The sequence below is a fragment of the Neoarius graeffei genome, chromosome 28, assembly GCF_027579695.1.
Source record: "Neoarius graeffei isolate fNeoGra1 chromosome 28, fNeoGra1.pri, whole genome shotgun sequence".
In the NCBI taxonomy this organism is placed as follows: Eukaryota; Metazoa; Chordata; class Actinopteri; order Siluriformes; family Ariidae; genus Neoarius; species Neoarius graeffei.
The window spans coordinates 17,052,512-17,071,444 of record NC_083596.1 but is presented as its reverse complement, the minus strand read 5'-3'; the positions used below and the strand labels follow the sequence as shown (position 1 = coordinate 17,071,444).

Genomic DNA, 18,933 nt, shown 5'->3' with positions numbered 1-18,933 from the left:
CCATGAGTAGAGAAAGACAAAATGGCGGCGCGTGTTGCTGAACCAACCGAGGATGAAATCATAACTCTACTTGAAATCAAAAACACAAAAATAGCAACAAAATATGGAATAAAAGTATTTGATGGTAAGAACGTATCTTTGTTATTTTTCAAGAACTATTATTATCATCGCATTTTTCACAAATTGCTCCTGTCATTTCGCCGGTTTGTTTACATTCTTCATCTTTAAGCATTAAAATTTGCTGAATTTGTTTTAGACTGGTTCAAAAGCTCAAAGAAGTTTGAAAATTACAGAACTGAAATGTCCAAGGAAGAATTAAATAAATGTCTAAAGCTATTCTATACCTCGACACGACCGCAAGACGGGACTTTCTACAAAAAAACAACACTAAAGTCAATTCGTGCAGCCATCGATAGGCTTTTAAGAAGTCCATCTAAGCGGAAATTTTGATTTTGTTGAATGTTTTGTATAAAGTTTTTATTTAGTGAATTTGCAAAAAATAAAAATGTTCTGTTTCTGTGTCAACTCTGTGATGATCTGGTGACTTGTCCAGGGTGTACCACACCTCTCGCCTATAGTCAGCTGGGATAGGTTCCAGCTTGCCCGCGACCCTGTACAGGATAAGCGGTTACGGATAATGGATGGATGGATGCTCTGTTTCTCAAAATCCAGTGAATGTGGATAGAATAAGACAGTTATTCCGTTTAGTCTTGTCATACATGGCTTACAACTTACTCAGCACTACGCGCCTCGTCAGCTATCAGCTCATGTAAGACTTGATTTCGTGGAATAGTTGCTTATATATATATATATATATATATATATAAATAAAATAAAATTTTAAAATATTAATATAAGACAAATATTCTAAGAACTTCTATGGTAGACAGTCCACACTGACATGATGACAGTTTATTTAGCATTTTGGAAGAAGTCTACAGTGTCAGCTCTTTGTAACACTCAGAGGTCGCTCTATCATTTTAAATGACATAGGTTTCCCCTTTCTTTTCTCTTTCCTCAGTATTTCCCTATTGTTTTACAGTGAGTTTCATTATTCGTTTTTTCCCCCCTGCCTTTTGGTCCTTGTGTAGGAGCTTAATATCTTAGTAGATTTTGATGATAAGGGCTACCTGCTCCAGATCTTCACCAAACCTGTGCAGGACAGACCCACTCTGTTCCTAGAGGTCATCCAGAGACACAACCACTCTGTGAGTATTTGAAGAAACAGACATGTATGCGTGTGTGTACCAAAAACGGTTCTAATACCAGCAGAACCCTTACTAGTGTCATGTAGAACCATTTTTACAAGGCTCTTTAAAGAAGTATATATAGCATGTATTCTATAGGATCTTTAGAGATCTGAAAATGTTCTCAATTTTGCTTGGTCCAAAGAAATAGTTCCTTTTTCTTGTTCATATCATATTCATTATTAGCTTTTGCAATAAGCAAACAAACAAACCTGACTGAAAACAATACCTCGCCCCCTGGTGGACTCCATCCCAGGCGAGGTAATAATTTGTATGACATGCATAAAAACAACAAAAAATCAACTTAAAATTTATTTGAATTTTTATAGTCGTATACAGGTGTATGCAAAATACACTGTAAGAGCCGTATGTTATTTGGTAATATAGTAATATTTTGGGTTAGTGGGCTAGTATTAGCTTCTGGGGGATGTGAGGCTGTGCAAAGACATACATTTACATTACATTACAGGCATTTAGCAGAAACTCTTATCCAGAGCGACGTACAACATACTCAGAGCAGCCTGGGGAGCAGTTTGGGGTTAGGTACCTTGCTGAAGGGCACTTTGGCCATTCCTGCTGGTCAAGGGAATCAAACTGGCAACCTTTTGGTCCCAAAGCTGCTTCTCTAACCATTAGGTCATGGCTTTCCCCAAGGCGATGTTCAGGAAGGATAGACACTGGCGCAGTACATGGTTTTTACTGGAAACATGTCCGTGAGAGGAACTTGATATGCCTTTGCTTTGGATGTATACTTGTTAATAGTTCCATCAAATAGTTCAATGATCATTTCTGAGTCTTATATTTTGTTTAAGCAAAAACATGACACGACACAACATGACGTCAGTAGTAAACATGGTTCCTTAGACATTCATGTTGACCTACAAGATCCTCCATACGTATTTTCCTGTTCACTTTTATGGTCAGGTCACAGATAAGGTCTCCTTCTGATGACTCTTCCATGCAGGTTTTGCCTTGACTTTTAAGTCAACTAACATTTGCAGAAAGAAAATAGGTTTTAATATATTTGATTTGACTTCTTTTCACTTCAAGAATCAACAACCGGGGTGCACATATTTTGCATACAACTCTGTATAAATAATCATTACCTGTACTAAAGAAACCTTCAAGAACCCACTCTTTAATAGTGTAGAAGAGCTAAAATACCTGTGAACACTGAAAACAACAAACACTTCTTGCATATGTATCCCAGAAATAAACAGGAATGAGAAATGAGAGATGTTTTTCAGATAAATCAGTGGTTCTGAAATCCAAAATCCAATCACTGCACTGCAATTGCCCCAAGCACACAAATAGCAATAATGGGCATATTTTAAGCTGCAAGTTACTCTTGAGAAAACAAACCAACAAGAAACACATGAAACAGTAGGTGGAAAAATAATAAATATTCTGTCCACATTCACTGGATATGAGCAATCGCGCGCTCTGATTGGCTACTCCACTACTAGGCTATCAGCTCATATACCATGAGTAGAGAAAAACAAAATAGTGGCGCGTGTTGCTGAACCAACCTAGGATGAAATAAAAACTCTACTCGAAAGCAACCCCCCCCTCCAAAAAAACAATAAAATATGGAATAAAAGTATTTGATGGGAAGGACGTATCTTTTTTATTTTTCAAAAATTACTATTATCGCATTTTTCACAAATTGCCCCTGTCATTTCACCGGTTTATTTACATTCTTCATCTTTAAGCGTTAAAATTTGTTGAATTTTTTAAGACTGCTTCAAAAGCTCAAAGAAGTTTGAAAATTACAGCACTGAAATGTCCAAGGAAGAATTAAATAAATGTCTAAAGCTATTCTATACCTCGACACTACAGCAAGACGGGACTTTCTACAAAAAAAACAACACTAAAGTCAATTCGTATAGCCAACGATAGGTTTTTAAGAAGTCCGTCTAAGCGGAAATGATTTTGCCAGATGTTTTGTATAAAGTTTTTATTTATCGGATTTGCAAAAAATAAAAATAAAAATGGGGCGGCACGGTGGTGTAGTGGTTAGCGCTGTCGCCTCACAGCAAGAAGGTCCGGGTTCGAGCCCCGTGGCCGGCGAGGGCCTTTCTGTGTGGAGTTTGCATGTTCTCCCCGTGTCCGCGTGGGTTTCCTCCGGGTGCTCCGGTTTCCCCCACAGTCCAAACACATGCAGGTTAGGTTAACTGGTGACTCTAAATTGACCGTAGGTGCGAATGGTTGTCTGTGTCTATGTGTCAGCCCTGTGATGACCTGGCGACTTGTCCAGGGTGTACCCCGCCTTTCGCCCGTAGTCAGCTGGGATAGGCTCCAGCTTGCCTGCGACCCTGTAGAAGGATAAAGCGGCTAGAGATAATGAGATGAGATGAGAAAAATAAAAATGCTCCTTTTCTCAAAATCCAGCGAATGTGGATAGAATAAAACAGTTATTCTACTCAACCTCGTCGTACATGGCTTATAGCCGACTCGGTGCAACGCGCCTCGTCGGCTATCAGCTCATGTCTGACTCGATTTCATAGAATAACCGTTAAATATAAGAATGCGTTTGTCAGGAAAGGAAAATGACGTAACATTTATCAGCACTTCACTCGTTTGCTATAATATTTTTCTAGCTATTGGATTTAAAAAGTAACAACGTGCCCATTCCATGACTTACAAATGTAGTTAAACAGATGTTGCTCAACACTGACACCGAGTTAAAGTAGTATTAGAGTGAAACTATGCAGAGCACAAAGGTCCTCGGGACTGGTATAGATTGAGTACTTGGCTCTGTTTGGACAGGCCCGGTGATTAACTAGGGGCATTTTCAGTCTTATGAAGTAGAGGAAATGCCCGAAGACAGGACATTTCTGCCCCGACCATACCAAAGAGGTGCTGAGACTTAAAACAGGCTCTTTGACATTCAAAACATTCATTGCAATTCGTTTGATGGGGAGAATTTCCAGAACAACCCCCAATGCCTAGACAGTTATTCCATTCATTTATCACATGCCATGTTCAGAAATGGAGAAATGATTCAATGAATGATTTGCTCAATAATGAAAATACCAAGGTATGAATTAATATTTAGCATTTTAACCATTTCAGTCATTGTGACGATGTTTTGATTCGATATTTTTCAGGGTTTTGGGGCTGGCAACTTCAAATCGCTGTTTGAGGCCATTGAGAAAGACCAGGATGCCAGAGGAAACCTCACTGTTCTCACTGCTGATGGCAATCCCAAGACTTTTATCTAAAAAGAAAATTCACACAACTGATGTAAATGAGTCATGTATAGATGAGCACATGACTAACAATATTGCAGGAATACATTCATACATTCATTTAACTTAAACTCCACTTGGAGTCACATAAGAGCAAATGTAATGTCTTATAAAAAAAACCCACTGTGACAGTAAAATAAAAAAAAGTACTTTGGGATCATTTATTGCATGGTATTTTCCAGATATACAGACTAAAGTTGTGTTTTTAAGCATCTTGTTGCTTTTCTTTGTTGATGTTCAGGAAGTGTACTTTAGCTGAATGCTGAAATGCTGAAAGCACAGTTTGGTGCTGAATGTTTACTCAGGCAGATCACTTTTAGAAACAGTCAGTGCGTTTACATGCACATAGAGAAAATCGAATTTCTGCCGTAGCTCGACTGAAATCGAAGTTCTAAATGCCATGGAAACACCTTAGCTCGGCTGAAATCAAACCGAACTGGATTTCTCGTAATCGAGCTACGCGACCTAGATTATGCGATTGTAGCCGAGCTACTTAGTGCATGTAAACCCTATCGAGCTACGTAGTCGAGCTACTTACTTCAGCACTGCCCCTTCTGGAAGTGACGAGTGACGAGACCACAAGCGGGAAACACAACAGCCTCGGTTGGCATGACAATAGTAGTAGAAACGTGCACTTCTGGAGCAATGAGGAGATAGAGTTCATGCTCATTCAGCTTAAGGAGTTGAATATATATATATCTATATATAATATATCTCGATGTTGCTGTCCTCGTCGTCGTTCTTCTTGTGAACACGGAACTGATAACTTTGTTTATAGACCCTTTTCAGTCACGTGACCTTCGTAAATGCGACCACCATTTTGGACATGTAGCGGACTTCGGCTCGAATTGGTTTGAATGCGAGGAAGGCGACAAACGGAGAACATACAAGAAAAAGGAGCGAGATGCAGAAAACACCTTCGCTATCCAGCGACGCAGGGCATTTACAGGGCGAGCAGAGGGAGAAATAACAACAGTAACGACACATTAGCAACGCCGTACAGAAATAACGGTTTATGGCACAGACCCTTTCGGTTCTTGCTCATCTAGCTGCTACAATGACTGCTTAGACTGCAACAATAATACCTAACACACATTTAAGTATCCGTCGTAAAGACGTGAAACTCGTCGAGTGACGAGTGTCTTCACTGATAAGCTAACACAATCTAAAAGTAGACATACCATCACACTGCCCTGGCGCTGTGTACAGTTTACCTTCTATGGTTTGTGCACTCACTATTTGCCATTACTTTCTCCAACCGTTGTTACAGATTACAGGGAACGGCCTGGATTTAAGAGACAAATACATGTTCCTCTTGTTTTGAACACTTATTTGTAGACAGTGCTTAATTTGTAAAGTAGGAGGTCCCGGAGCGCAGAGGATGAGCGGCTCCGGTGCGGAAAAAAAGAGGGGGGGAGGGGGGCGCGGCGCTGCGCTTCTGGGCATGTTTTGTAATAACACTGCAAATTAAGTTCATCTGCAGATATTTTGTGGATGTTGTTTCATGAGAGAAATCACCAATAAGACAGATATCAAAATCAGACATTAACACTAAATAAACTTGCATTTTTTTATTTGTTTTTTTTTGTTACATAGTCAAAAGAGGTGTCGGATCACCGGATCCAGTGTAAATAGCTGCCGGAGCCAACGCCCGAGGTTCCGGAGCGCGCTCCGGCTTGCTCCCCCTCAAATTAAGCGCTGTTTGTAGGACACTGCCTCTGATCTGTCCTACAGTCTACCAACAGCAAAGGAACACAACACTAGCTAATGTCGTTAGCTAATAGCTACTACAGAAGAACAAAGAGGTTACAATGGGTTATTTTAGCCCATTTGGTTACACACTCGCCGCCACAGAATGTTAACAGCAATGTAATGCCTTTTCTGGCTAATTTTATTCGTCTTACCTCCAACAAAGTGGTCACTACACAAGCGCTGGTATGCCGAGGGCTGCCAATCTTTCCTGTTTATGGCCGCTATCCATCTTCTCCGTTGGGATCCGATAAAATGATAAACCTTGCCTTGTTTGTTGATGGTTACTATATCCAGGTGCACAACAATATAGTGGCATGATGGAAGTCTTGCTGAAAATAAACACTTTCTTTGCTGCCGTTCCTCAATGCTGGCTGTGGTAAACTACTGGTAGTACATGTCCAAAATGGCGGCCGCGTTTGTCGTGACGTCACGTGAAAGGGTCCATACTCTTGAATAGCTCTTCTTCATGACGACAACCGGAAGTGTACCAACACGATGGGGCGTGTAGCGCCACCTGTGGCTCGGGTGCACAATGTACCTCACACAATAGCTCGATTTCCTTGTGTGCATGTAGGATTGGATTTCTCTGGCACCCCTGCTGGGACCCTTAGCTCGATTACCAACAGTAGCTCGATTTGGATGTGCATGTAAACGCACTGAGTGTTCTGAACAGTTTAGTTCATCTAGACCTCTGGCGGCAATATAAGGCAATGTTATAGGTGGTTCGACTTTCTATTAACTATCAGAGGTGGACAAAGTACCCAACTTCATTACTTAAGTCAAAATACAGATCCCGCTGGTCAAATGTTACTCCGATACAAGTGAAATTTGTCTAATCAATTTTTTACTTAAGCACTGAAGTACTTGCTTTTAAAAATACTTAAGTATTAAAAGTACATTTTCTGTCAACACATTGTTGTATTATTGCTACAACACTTACCAAAGACAGAAATGTGAATTCACAAAATGAACGCATGCTGAGCATCATGGTGGTTTAACGCTAAGCTAGCTCGTCGGTGAAACTCCACCTGACATGCTAGCAAACGCTTTTCAAACTCAAAATCATATTGGGTAGCTAACGCTACTAGGAAAGAAAGATTTCTACATTCTGTTTATTTGGCAAGATTATGCTAAAACATATTTCTGAAAGGACTTCAGATAAGTTAACGTTATTCATGTTAGCGTAACTCCATTTTTACATGCTAACTGTGTCCACGTTAACTAGCTATGTGTAAATGTTAGCTGTGGCAGCTTGGCGGGGAAATCCATAGAAAGTCATTTGACCAACCAGACTGCTTAGCTATTGCAAGATTACCGCTAGCTCTAAAAACACAGACAACTTCATTGCAAGCTTTCTCTTGGAATAAAACGTTTACAAACCTCAATATGCTTTCGCAGGTTGGACGGCGAGTTTTTGTAGGCCGTGATGTGGTTCTTTTTCGGCAAACAAAGCAAACATTTAAAATGAAATGAATCTTTAATCCTTTCAGAAAACTGAAATATGGGTTCATGGGCCATGAGTGCATACATTCTCCAGAAGAACCGCCTCCTTCCATTCTGCCATCAACTGATTGTGTTCAAATAACACTGCGGAGAAATCATTGATCTTGATTTTATCCAGTCTATGGACATGACGTGACCCTAGTGATTACTGATAGGCTGTCTCAGTGTCACCTGCGAAACAAACAATGACGTTTTAGAAAAAAAAGCAGGAAAAAACACATCCAATTTCAAAGCTGCTTCATAGTAACGAGGACCTTGATAGAAATGTAGTGGAGTAAAAAGTACAATATTTGCCTTTCAAATGTAGTGAAGTTAAAGTCATAAGTTTCCAAAAAAAAAAATACTCAAGTAAAGTACAGATACTCAGAAAGTGTACTTAAGTACAGTACTCAAGTAAATGTACTTCGTTACTGTCCACCTCTGTTAAATATCCATCCATCCATCCATCCATCCATCCATTATCTGTAGCCGCTTATCCTGTTCTACAGGGTCGCAGGCAAGCTGGAGCCTATCCCAGCTGACTACGGGTGAAAGGCGGGGTACACCCTGGACAAGTCGCCAGGTCATCACAGGGCTGACACATAGACGCAGACAACCATTCACACTCACATTCACACCTACGGTCAATTTAGAGTCACCAGTTAACCTAACCTGCATGTCTTTGGATTGTGGGGGAAACCGGAGCACCCGGAGGAAACCCACGCGGACACGGGGAGAACATGCAAACTCCACACAGAAAGGCCCTCATCGGCCTCTGGGCTCAAACCCAGAACTTTCTTCCTATGAGGCGACAGTGCTAACCACTACACCACCGTGCCACCGCTCCTCTGTTAAATATCCGTAAGCACTAAATACATAATTAATTAGCTGAGATTTTGCCGACAGTGTAATTTTTATGGATGGACAAACATGTATTCTACACAGAGCTTAATATATTTATCAAGAAATAATGTTTTGGCAAATGAAATTGATACCACAGTGCTAATGAGTTCTCAAATCTGATTGGTCAGAAGGAGATGATTTATTTTCTATACCAGTACGACTCAGACTTTGAATCACAGTAAACATTATCGATTCTAGAGTAACACTGAATTTACAGGACTTCTTAGCTGGATGCTCTACATAATCTACAGAAAACTGATAATACATGATTAAATACACTCACTGGCCGCTTTAATAGGAACTTGTTCTTGATTCTAAGATTCCTGTTCTTGGCTGCAGGAGTGAGTGGAACCCAGTGTGGTCTTCTGCTGTTGTATGCTGAGATGCTTTTCTGCTTACCACGGTTGTAAAGAGTTGCTATGAGTTGCCATATCCTTCCCGGCAGCTCGAACCAACCTGACCATTTTCCTCTGACCTCTCTCATCAACAAGACGTTTGTTTCCACCCAGAAACCTGTCGCTCAAGGAATGTTTTTTTGTTTTTCGCACCATTCTGTGTAGAGACTGTTGTGTATGAGAAACCCCAGGAGATCAGCAGTTTCTGAAATACTCAAACCAGTCCATCTGGCTCAAACCAACACCCAGTGTCACAGTGAAAGTCACGCTTTGAGATCACAATTTTTCCCATTCTGAAGTTTGAAGTGAACATTAACTGAAGCTCTTGATTTGTATCTGGATGAGTTTACGTTATGATCAGATAACTGCATAAAACAGCAGGTGTATGGGTGTACCTAATAAAGTGGCTGGGTGGCTGGTGAGTGTATGCTGCTTAACCAATAACAAGCCTTTTTTTTTGTCTTAACATATGAAGAAAGAAATAAGAGCGGTTGGTGAGGGAATGAGCTGTTTATAGCTGCAATAGTGGAAGTGATAGCAGGAAGTAACTTGTGATTTGGTTGTTCCACAACATTAAAGGTAGCTATACCGGTAAATGGACAGAAAATATGACGTGTCGTTCTTTAATAAATTAAAAAAAAAAAATCACTGTGAGCAAATTGCTGTAGTATATACATACAATAAACAACCTCTAAAAGCAAGTCATTTTATTCCTTATGCCATCCATTGATGCAAGTGCTCTTATTTATTACATTCAAAGTGTCATTTACATGAGATAAATCTCTTTTTCATAATTTTCGCAGCCAGAATTATTTCAAAGGTGGCCATTATTTCCCTCTATCTGCCACGTGGCCACGCCCCTGGAAATGACCACAGTGTAGGAACTTCCAACTGCTGTGCAACCATCCATCTATCCATCATCTGGAGCCGCTTATCCCGTTCTACAGGGTCGCGGGCGGGCTGGAGCCTATCCCTGCTGACTATGGGCGAGAGATGGGGTACACCCTGGACAAGTCGCCAGATCATCACAGGGCTGACACATAGAGACAAACAACCATTCACACTCACATTCACACCTACGGTCAATTTAGAGTCACCAGTTAACCTAACCTGCATGTCTTTGGACTGTGGGGGAAACCGGAGCACCCGGAGGAAACCCACGCGGACACGGGGAGAACATGCAAACTCCGCACAGAAAGGTCTTCATCAGCCACTGGGCTCAAACCCAGAACTTTCTTCCTGTGAGGCGACAGTGCTAACCACCTACACACCTGCTGTGCAACCGATCCTGTGCAATTAACAAAGCACTGCATCAAAACTGACCAATAACAGTATAACGATAGAACTTCACAGCAGTAGGATACTTACGTTCCAAAGTTTTCCGTGTTGGTGTGAGTATGAGTTGTAAATTTGGGTAATTAAACACGCTATCTTAGAAACTCGATGAAGTTATTCGATTGACATGTGACAGAATTACATTGCACTAAAATATTAACGAAGTACATTGTACTTAAGGACATTTAATATTAAACAGTTCTACCTGGAACATTTTATTTTAATAATTTCCAGCATGAATTCTGGAGAACCCTTTAAAAAAAAAACAAAAAAAACAGTGACTAAACAATGTCCAGCATGCTTAGTAGTTCTTCCATTTGCCCCTTTTAGGAAAGCCTTACATATTATAAATAAAGTGTCTGGAAATTTTCCACATTTTGATTGTGTTATAATATAGAAATTAAACAGGCTGAACTTGGATTATAGGTCATTAATCTGCACAAAGTACCCAATGATACTAAAGTAGGGAAGACAACTCATATTGTTTGAAAAAAAAGAACAAAAAAAAAGTTGTGATTGCATAAGTATTTACTTATTTACCCAGTTAAACAAATAAGACAAAAATATTATACTTGGTCATTTACTTATTGAGGAAAATGATCCAATATTACATATCTGTGAGTGGCAAAAGTATGTGAACCTCTAGGATTAGCAGTTAATTTGAAGGTGAAATTGGAGTCAGGTGTTTTCAATCAATGGGATGACAATCAGGTGTGAGTGGGCACCCTGTTTTATTTAAAGAACAGGGATCTATCAAAGTCTGATCTTCACAACACATGTTTGTGGAAGTGTATCATGGCACAAACAAAGTAGATTTCTGAGGACCTCAGAAAAAGAGTTGTTGATGCTCATCAGGCTGGAAAAGGTTACAAAACCATCTCTAAAGAGTTTGGACTCCATCAATCCACAGTCAGATAGATTGTGTACAAATGCAGGAAATTCAAGACCATTGTTACCCTTCCCAGGAGTGGTCGATCAACAAAGATCACTCCAAGAGCAAGGCGTGTAATAGTTGGCGAGGTCACAAAGGAACTCAGGGTAACTTCTAAGCAACTGAAGGCCTCTCTCACATTGGCTAATGTTAATGTTCATGAGTCCACCATCAGGAGAACACTGAACAACAATGGTGTGCATGGCAGGGTTGCAAGGAGAAAACCACTGCTCTCCAAAAAGAATATTGCTGCTCATCTGCAGTTTGCTAAAGATCAAGTGGACAAGCCAGAAGGCTATTGGAAAAATGTTTTGTGGACAGATGAGACCAAAATAGAAGTTTTTGGTTTAAATGAGAAGCGTTATGTTTGGAGAAAGGAAAATACTGCATTCCAGCATAAAGAACCTTATCCCATCTGTGAAACATGGTTGTGGTAGTATCTGGGCCAGGACGGCTTGTCATCATTGATGGAGCAATGAATTCTGAATTATACCAGCGAATTCTAAAGGAAAACGTCAGGACATCTGTCCATGAACTGAATCTCAAGAGAAGGTGGGTCATGCAGCAAGACAACGACCCTAAGCACACAAGTTGTTCTACCAAAGAATAGTTAAAGAAGAATAAAGTTAATGTTTTGGAATGGCCAAGTCAAAGTCCTGACCTTAATCCAATCAAAATGTTGTGGAAGGACTTGAAGTGAGCAGTTCATGTGAGGAAACCCACCAACATCCCAGAGTTGAAGCTGTTCTGTACGGAGGAATGGGCTAAAATTCCTCCAAGCCGGTGTGCAGGACTGACCAACAGTTACTGGAAATATTTAGTTGCAGTTATTGCTGCACAAGGGGGTCACACCAGATACTGAAAGCAAAGGTTCGCATACTTTTGCCACTCACAGATATGTAACATTGGATCATTTTCCTCAATAAATAAATGACCAAGTATAATATTTTTGTCTCATTTGTTTAACTGGGTTCTCTTTATCTACTTTTAGGACTTGTGTGAAAATCTGATGATGTTTTAGGTCATATTTATGCAGAAATATAGACAATTTTAAAGGGTTCACAAACTTTAAAGGGTTCACAAGCACCACTGTATATATAATCAAACCCTAATTGATACTTTTCTACAACCTGTCCCAGACTTGCTTTGATAGCTTCATGGTTTTCATGATGCTGTTTGTTTCGATATGTTCTCTTATCTTCTTCTACAGACAGTTTCACCAAGAACAAATAATTATACATATTACAGGAGATTATTTTTCCCTCTGACTTCAATATCATGGTCTATTTTGTGTAGATTCATGACAGATAATCCCATACAATCCAATTCAGTTCCAGGTTGTCAGGAAAGTTCAAAAGGTGGGTGTGAATATTTATGCAAGACACTGTATAACCTTTCAGAAAGTTTCCCATTCATTCAAGGTTCCCAGTAGCACTCCTTCAGAATACTAGAGCTCTTAAAGGTCCAAAGAATGTGAGAAACCATTTAAGATTCTAGTACTCCTAGCTATATACTAAATGTGAACTGTGTACAGAATTTTATACTGAATTAACTACTGAATTTTCTTCATAACCAAGAGAGCACTGATGAAGAATCTGAAGAACTTGCAGTTACACTGAGTCACAGGAGAGAATTTAATGGACTAGATTTATATTTGGTTGAGGATCTTGATACAAGATGGTGATTCTAAAAATGAATAATATACGTACATACTATGTATGAATCATAAAGTTTAAACACCAATATTAAGTATAGTAAGCATTTCTTTACTTAAACCTCAGTACAGCATGCATCTGCCAAAGCACAAACATCTGAAAAATAAATTATATAGCACATGTTGCATCTTTTTATTTAAAAATAATTTATTTGCATATAATTGGAATGATGCTAAGTCGATACATCTATGATGGCAATCGTAAGTTTCATAAAGATAAAATTAAAAAAAAAGGGAAAATGACATTTTTCATTTTCTTAAACCTGGACAAACTGGATAAATATATTAGTAAATAAATATATTAGTGACATTACCATATTGAATTTTTTTTTATTATATAAAAAAATGTCTATTATATATAAAATACAACACTTTATCTCATTAATGTTTTTTTCTTTCTCTTTTTTTTTACACAAAATATTGAAAATATACTGGCATATCCCTTCGGTTTTCTGGAGGGAGTTTGCTCTATTCAAAAGGCAGTTTCAGCTCATTCGCCATCAGATAAGAGAGCAAATAAATGAAAGTAAAAAAATAAACAAAGGAGATCAAGTCACCCTTAGTGTTCATTGACATTTTGTTGATTTCTGTGATGTACCCCAGTCCTGGTAGCTACATAATGCTTAGCTTGTTTTGCTTCAGGTTTCACTCTTACATTTCTTTTTTAAAAACATTTTTCCAAAGTGCTGCATGTGAAATTGTAAATTTAAGACAAGGCCTGTAATGAAAGAACATTCAGGCCAACATTACATGAATATAAAGGCAACGCAGAAGTGCAAAGCAGGTCGTCTGTAAGGCAGCTTCATGGTAATTCAAGGCACAAACAAAGATTTATTGACAACAATAACGACTGCATGAGACAATCGAACATCTCCGGCATTTGAAAAATCGGGTATCTCGTATCCTTTTTATTATTATTTTCCATTTAATTATTGACTTTGGTTTAAATAAGTCACTCTCTGAGCATCACCAGTTGAAATGTATAGGATCAATAGTGGTTTAATTTATTTATTATTTAAAAAAAAAAGTCAAGGTTTAATTCTATGGTTTATCTATATACAACATTGTTCTCTGATGCCCTGATGTCTCCTTCTTTTTGAAGATGCACTTGTGATTTTGTGAATGTATTACTGTACCTTTTAGAAAGGTGAGCAACAATATGACTTTTTTTTTCCTTCTAGCCAATCTGACCTTGAAATAAGAAATTAAAACTTTGCATGTGAAAAAGTACAGATCCAAAACTACAGCGGCAACAAAAGTAAAGACATGATATCAAGCCAAATTGGAATCATAATAATCATTCTGGCGAAATTATGAGAGCAAATCCATATTATGTAAATTGATTTTGCGACATTTGTCAATTGTATTTTACTCTATACTGATTAAAGGGCTGCTTTATTAGCTGTCTTTAGACAATACGCATTGCCTACTGCTTACGAAAATGCATAATGACTGCAATGTGCTTTTCATATCTTCTAAACAAAAATATACTGTCATATATTACCAAGGATAAAGCATACCAACTTCTGAAGGAACACTGAATACAGCATTTTTAAATAATCTCGAAAGTCTTGCAGCAAGTCTAAAAAAGAGGCATCTTTGGCAAGCTTGCAGGTTGGTGACTGTTTCTGAAATGATCCAATGATCCATATCCGTACAGATACATGCGAGTCATACACGAGGTAAAGGGTCAGAGGTAAAAGCATGTACTCATGGATAATTTCCTCAGCCTGGGCTAAATGACAAAAGGCTGAAAAATGACCAGAAGTAGGTTTTGAAATTCTTGCCAACCCTAACGTTTTCAGTTTTTCAGTCAGTTTGCTTTGTTTTAACCGAGAAAACAAAAAAAAGGACACAAAAGACAAACAAAAAACCATGACACAAACTACAGCTGCCTTTCTCAAATTAACGAGCACAAGACCCGAAACCTAAATGACCTCCAAACAGTCAGTGATCCTTTTTTTTTTCCGGACAGATGATATAAAGCGTCCTATCTCTCACTTATCAGAAGTAAACGGAGAGGGTGCCAGGCAAGAGCTTTACTTTTGAAGTACCGTGACGTGAACAGGACTTTTCTGATTGGTTATCTGAGGTAGGCTGGAGAAAGAGAGAGAGAGAGAGAGAGAGAGAGAGAGAGAGAGACAGGCAGGCACTTATTTCTTATGCAGCACAAACACTGAATGATATCATCGCTTTGGATGACATCCTAACCTCAACCATGCACGCTTTCCATTCGGATCAATGATATTATATGTTGGGGTATGTTCAGTGTTCTGCAAAGATAAGATCAGATCAGTTAAAGGGATACACTGGGTCTAAGAGGGGGTTAAGGGTATTATTTTACCAGTAATGGCTATACAAAATCAACATGGGTGTTCTTTTTCTTCACTAACATGACATACTGTCATGACCAACATGGATCATTACAGTCTATTGTGAAGCATGAATTTCCCAAAAGGGGAAATTTTGAAGATAAAGATAAAGGCCTGCTTCTGCTACCCAAGCCTGCGGTGATGCATGGAGGTAACTAAGGCATTCTGGGACTTTTTTTTTTGAATGAACATATTGAATGGTTTTCAAAAGGAGAAAAAAATGACACAAGATAAATCACTTTTTTTAAAGGTTTGACCATCAGTTCACTGAAGCCGCTTTTTGACCAACAGGGAACGGGTTCTTGAACCAGTTCTGTTCAGGATTCTTTGAACCTTGGTGCTAGCTAGCAAACCAACCCATGTTTTCACCAGTTTTGAGCAATCAAGGATGCGTTACGAATAGATGAATGGCGTTGCTCAATGCACAACAGAAGTATAGAATAGTAGCAAGATGGCAGAGTGCACTGATTACCTGCGAGCTTTTGTTCTGTCATTGCAGATATTTGTTTTCGTTCCATTTTTTCTGAAGATATATCCTTTTCTGTTTCATTCCCCATTGCTGCACTCCATTTCCTCTCCAAACTAATGACACGCCCATCCCATTGATGTCGTCATGGTTCACACTAGAAAAGCCAGCTATATTTTGTTTCCAGCTGGGAACCAACTTTTTAGGTTCCGAACCAATTTATTTTTGGTCGAAATGCTGTGAACCAGAACACAACCCGTTCTCTGTTGGTGGAAAAGACGTATGAGTGTTGCATGGTAAACCGGACTTAAAAAACAATAACAGAAAACTAATAACAGGTTCAGAACCTTGGGTTACAAGTACATAATAGATCATCAACAGTACCATTAACCATCAATTATCACCTGCTGGAATTGAGTTTGAACTGACATACCTTTATGTTCTTAGAAAAAAGTTTCACATAGCACCCTAAAGGTTTTTTTTATTTGCCTCTTAGAGAAACTACTATGTAAAGGTTCCAATAAAAGTAAAAATTACAGGAAAAAAAATCCAAAATAAAATCCCTTTCCAAAACTAAACTTTTAATCAGCCAAAGAACCCATGAGGACTTGAATTACAGAACAATTGTGGAAACTGAGGATGATGAGAAATGATGCCTGTCATGAGATGTGGAATTATTTGGAAGACTATGACAAAAGTGAATGAGCGAGAGAGAGGGAGAAACGGCCGATTTGTTTGTCCATTTCGGCTCTTGTGTAGCAGCGTGAGGTTTGGGGATGGAGAGAGTTCTCAAACACCAGACTCTTCCTCTGATCCTATACAAAGTAAAACAAGACACAAGCACGCCTCGGATTAAAATGACTCACGGCAAATATCCCAGCTGATTTTACAGTGTTACATGCAGTTTGAGATAAACGCGATATTTCATGATTGTTTTTACAATTCCAAGAAATTTTGTGGACTTTTAAATGAAAATTCTGGGATATCCACCAACATCCAGTCCCAGTAAATTACTGTCCTAAAATTTCACAAGCAAAATTACTAACACGAGAGCAGGCTGAACAGATTGGAATACAAGTTATGAGTGTATACTTTTTAGTACGTCTTGATTTTATAGTGATCGCCATCATTCTTACCACAATATCCCTAGCTACAGCTAAAATGTTAATCATGGCCACAACATCAAAATGGTTAACTTTTTTTTTTTTTGTCACCGCAATCTTCCAAGGAGACACCTGCAAATTTGTAGGCTTCAGCTTTCGTACTATTTTGCACTGGAGATGCTTTTATGTTCCCGTCATGCCAAATAGCTAACTGCTGGTCAAGTCTGTCATGCTTTTCAACATGAATGGTATTTCTGTAGCTATTAACCAAAATACACCACAACAACAATTTCTCTTAATCACTATCACTAAATTAAAATCAACAAAACGTTTCTGCTATTTGACACATTGAACTCACCCTGATTATTGTGTACACTTTGGCAGTAGAGACAGATTTCTGTGGGCAGCTCATGCCCGGCACTGTGATGCCCTCTGCACAGAGGTGTGTCAAATAGAGTGCCTGTCCCCATTAGCTGTGGCTCAGAGTGAGCCTGTTGCACCTGCTTTTGCCACCCCCTTCGTGCCCCCCTACAGCAGGGCCACTCTGCCATCCCACTTGAGTCCAGGATTACAGGTACGGGTAGCAGTGTGGACGCTGTACCCAGAGGAGAGGGGCAGCAGTAACCTGTGGGACTTTGCCCATAGTGGATATGGATGCTGCAATCGTCCTGTAGATCCACCCTCTGATGAAAGTGCACCGCTGGAATGGGTGGGGCAGAAGCTTCCAGGCTGCAGTTGGGGTTTTTTTGGCAGTGTGGGTGCCCTGGGTGGCAGCAGGCTGGTGCAGGGATCAGCAATGAGGTGCCAGGCAAGGAAGAAGTGGGAGATGGAGGAGCTGCGTCCCGATCATCCACTCCACCAGGAGGTCCACACCTGTCTATAGGGTCCATTTTGGGGCAATGGCAGGCAACATGTGCTCCCTGACACAAAGTTGAGTCCTTACTCATGGGCGAATTGCCTGCTGCTACTCCTGAAGGCCCTTGCTCCTCATCAGAGCCTCTTCCTGGTCCTTGGCTGGGCTCACCCTCTTCGTAATAGTGGTGTCTGTGTCTATGGTAGTGCACGTGGCTGAATACAGCCTGTTGCTGCTGTGGTTCTTCAAACCCAAGCCCTCCACTAGTCTGATTAACTCCTGAATCTAGAGATCGGGGCCTGGTACTACCTGTCGGACCTTCAGAACCGGTATTGTGGTAGACAAATGGGTCATACTCGCTGCTGAGCGAACTACGAAAGGTGGAGCAGCTGCCGTAGACACCCTGCAGGCTTACGTCGGTGCAGTTTAGCACTGAGTCACTGGATGAGCCGTGGCACGGGCCTGAGCTCGAGTCACTCCCAGGTCCATCAGGGAAGTAGCCACTGCGTTCTGTGCCATAACTGGCCCCTGAACAGCTGCCCTCATCCTGGCGCCCCTGAGAGCCTCCGTGGCGCTGGTTTTGGTGGTGATTTTGATGCCGCGTCCGGTTGGCATGGCAGTGGTGGCATGGACGACGCGGTGACGTGTAGTGGTGCCCAACATTGCGGCAGCTGTGGCGAGGTCGGGCACGTTGCCCATCAGGGGCAAGATGATAACTGCAGCTGGTGCTCAATAAGCGAGTGTGGTAGGGAGGGGAGCCACCATAAGCTCCAAGCTGTGGATAGGGTCCCGAGAGGGTGCGGGGGTAATGGGGTCGTAGGGAGAAGGGAATAGGGTGCTGGGGGAAAGAGTGAGAAGCTGGGTAATGCTGTGGGTGAGGGTGAAGAAAAGCCTGGCTGTGCTCTGCGGGTGGATGTCCACGAACTCGCTGAGGCTGACGGCCACTTGGCTCTGCACCTGCTAGAAACCAAGTCTTTGATTAGGAAGTAAAGGAGTAGTATAGCAAAGTGTGAAGCACTGTTCTATCACTGTTCTTCTAAAGAAAAATAGACATGGCCCTGGTCATGCTATTGGTCCCAATTATGTTGCACAAGGGGTAAAATAAAAACATTCTTGTACGTACCCAGTA

General features: G+C 40.3%; 2 protein-coding genes across 3 annotated transcripts in view; one reads left to right on the top strand and one right to left on the bottom strand.

Moving 5' to 3' along the window:
- The window catches only part of hpda (4-hydroxyphenylpyruvate dioxygenase a), a 39,618-nt gene extending 35,147 nt beyond the window's left edge, over positions 1-4,471 (top strand). The window contains exons 14-15 of the mRNA XM_060912205.1: positions 1,092-1,208; positions 4,358-4,471. Coding sequence (XP_060768188.1) covers positions 1,092-1,208; positions 4,358-4,471 — 231 coding nt within the window. The remainder of the gene's footprint in view (positions 1-1,091; positions 1,209-4,357) is intronic.
- Positions 4,472-13,231: 8,760 nt separating this feature from the next.
- The window catches only part of LOC132875841 (E3 ubiquitin-protein ligase RNF43), a 211,425-nt gene continuing 205,723 nt past the window's right edge, over positions 13,232-18,933 (bottom strand). Inside the window, exons 8-9 of one of the 2 annotated variants that reach the window (XM_060912947.1) lie at positions 17,310-18,764; positions 13,232-16,663 (exon numbers count right to left, since the gene is read on the bottom strand). In XM_060912947.1, the coding sequence (XP_060768930.1) occupies positions 16,638-16,663; positions 17,310-18,764 (1,481 nt within the window). In that variant the 3' untranslated portion in view covers positions 13,232-16,637. The remainder of the gene's footprint in view (positions 16,664-17,309; positions 18,765-18,933) is intronic. The other variant, XM_060912948.1, reaches the window with a different exon arrangement.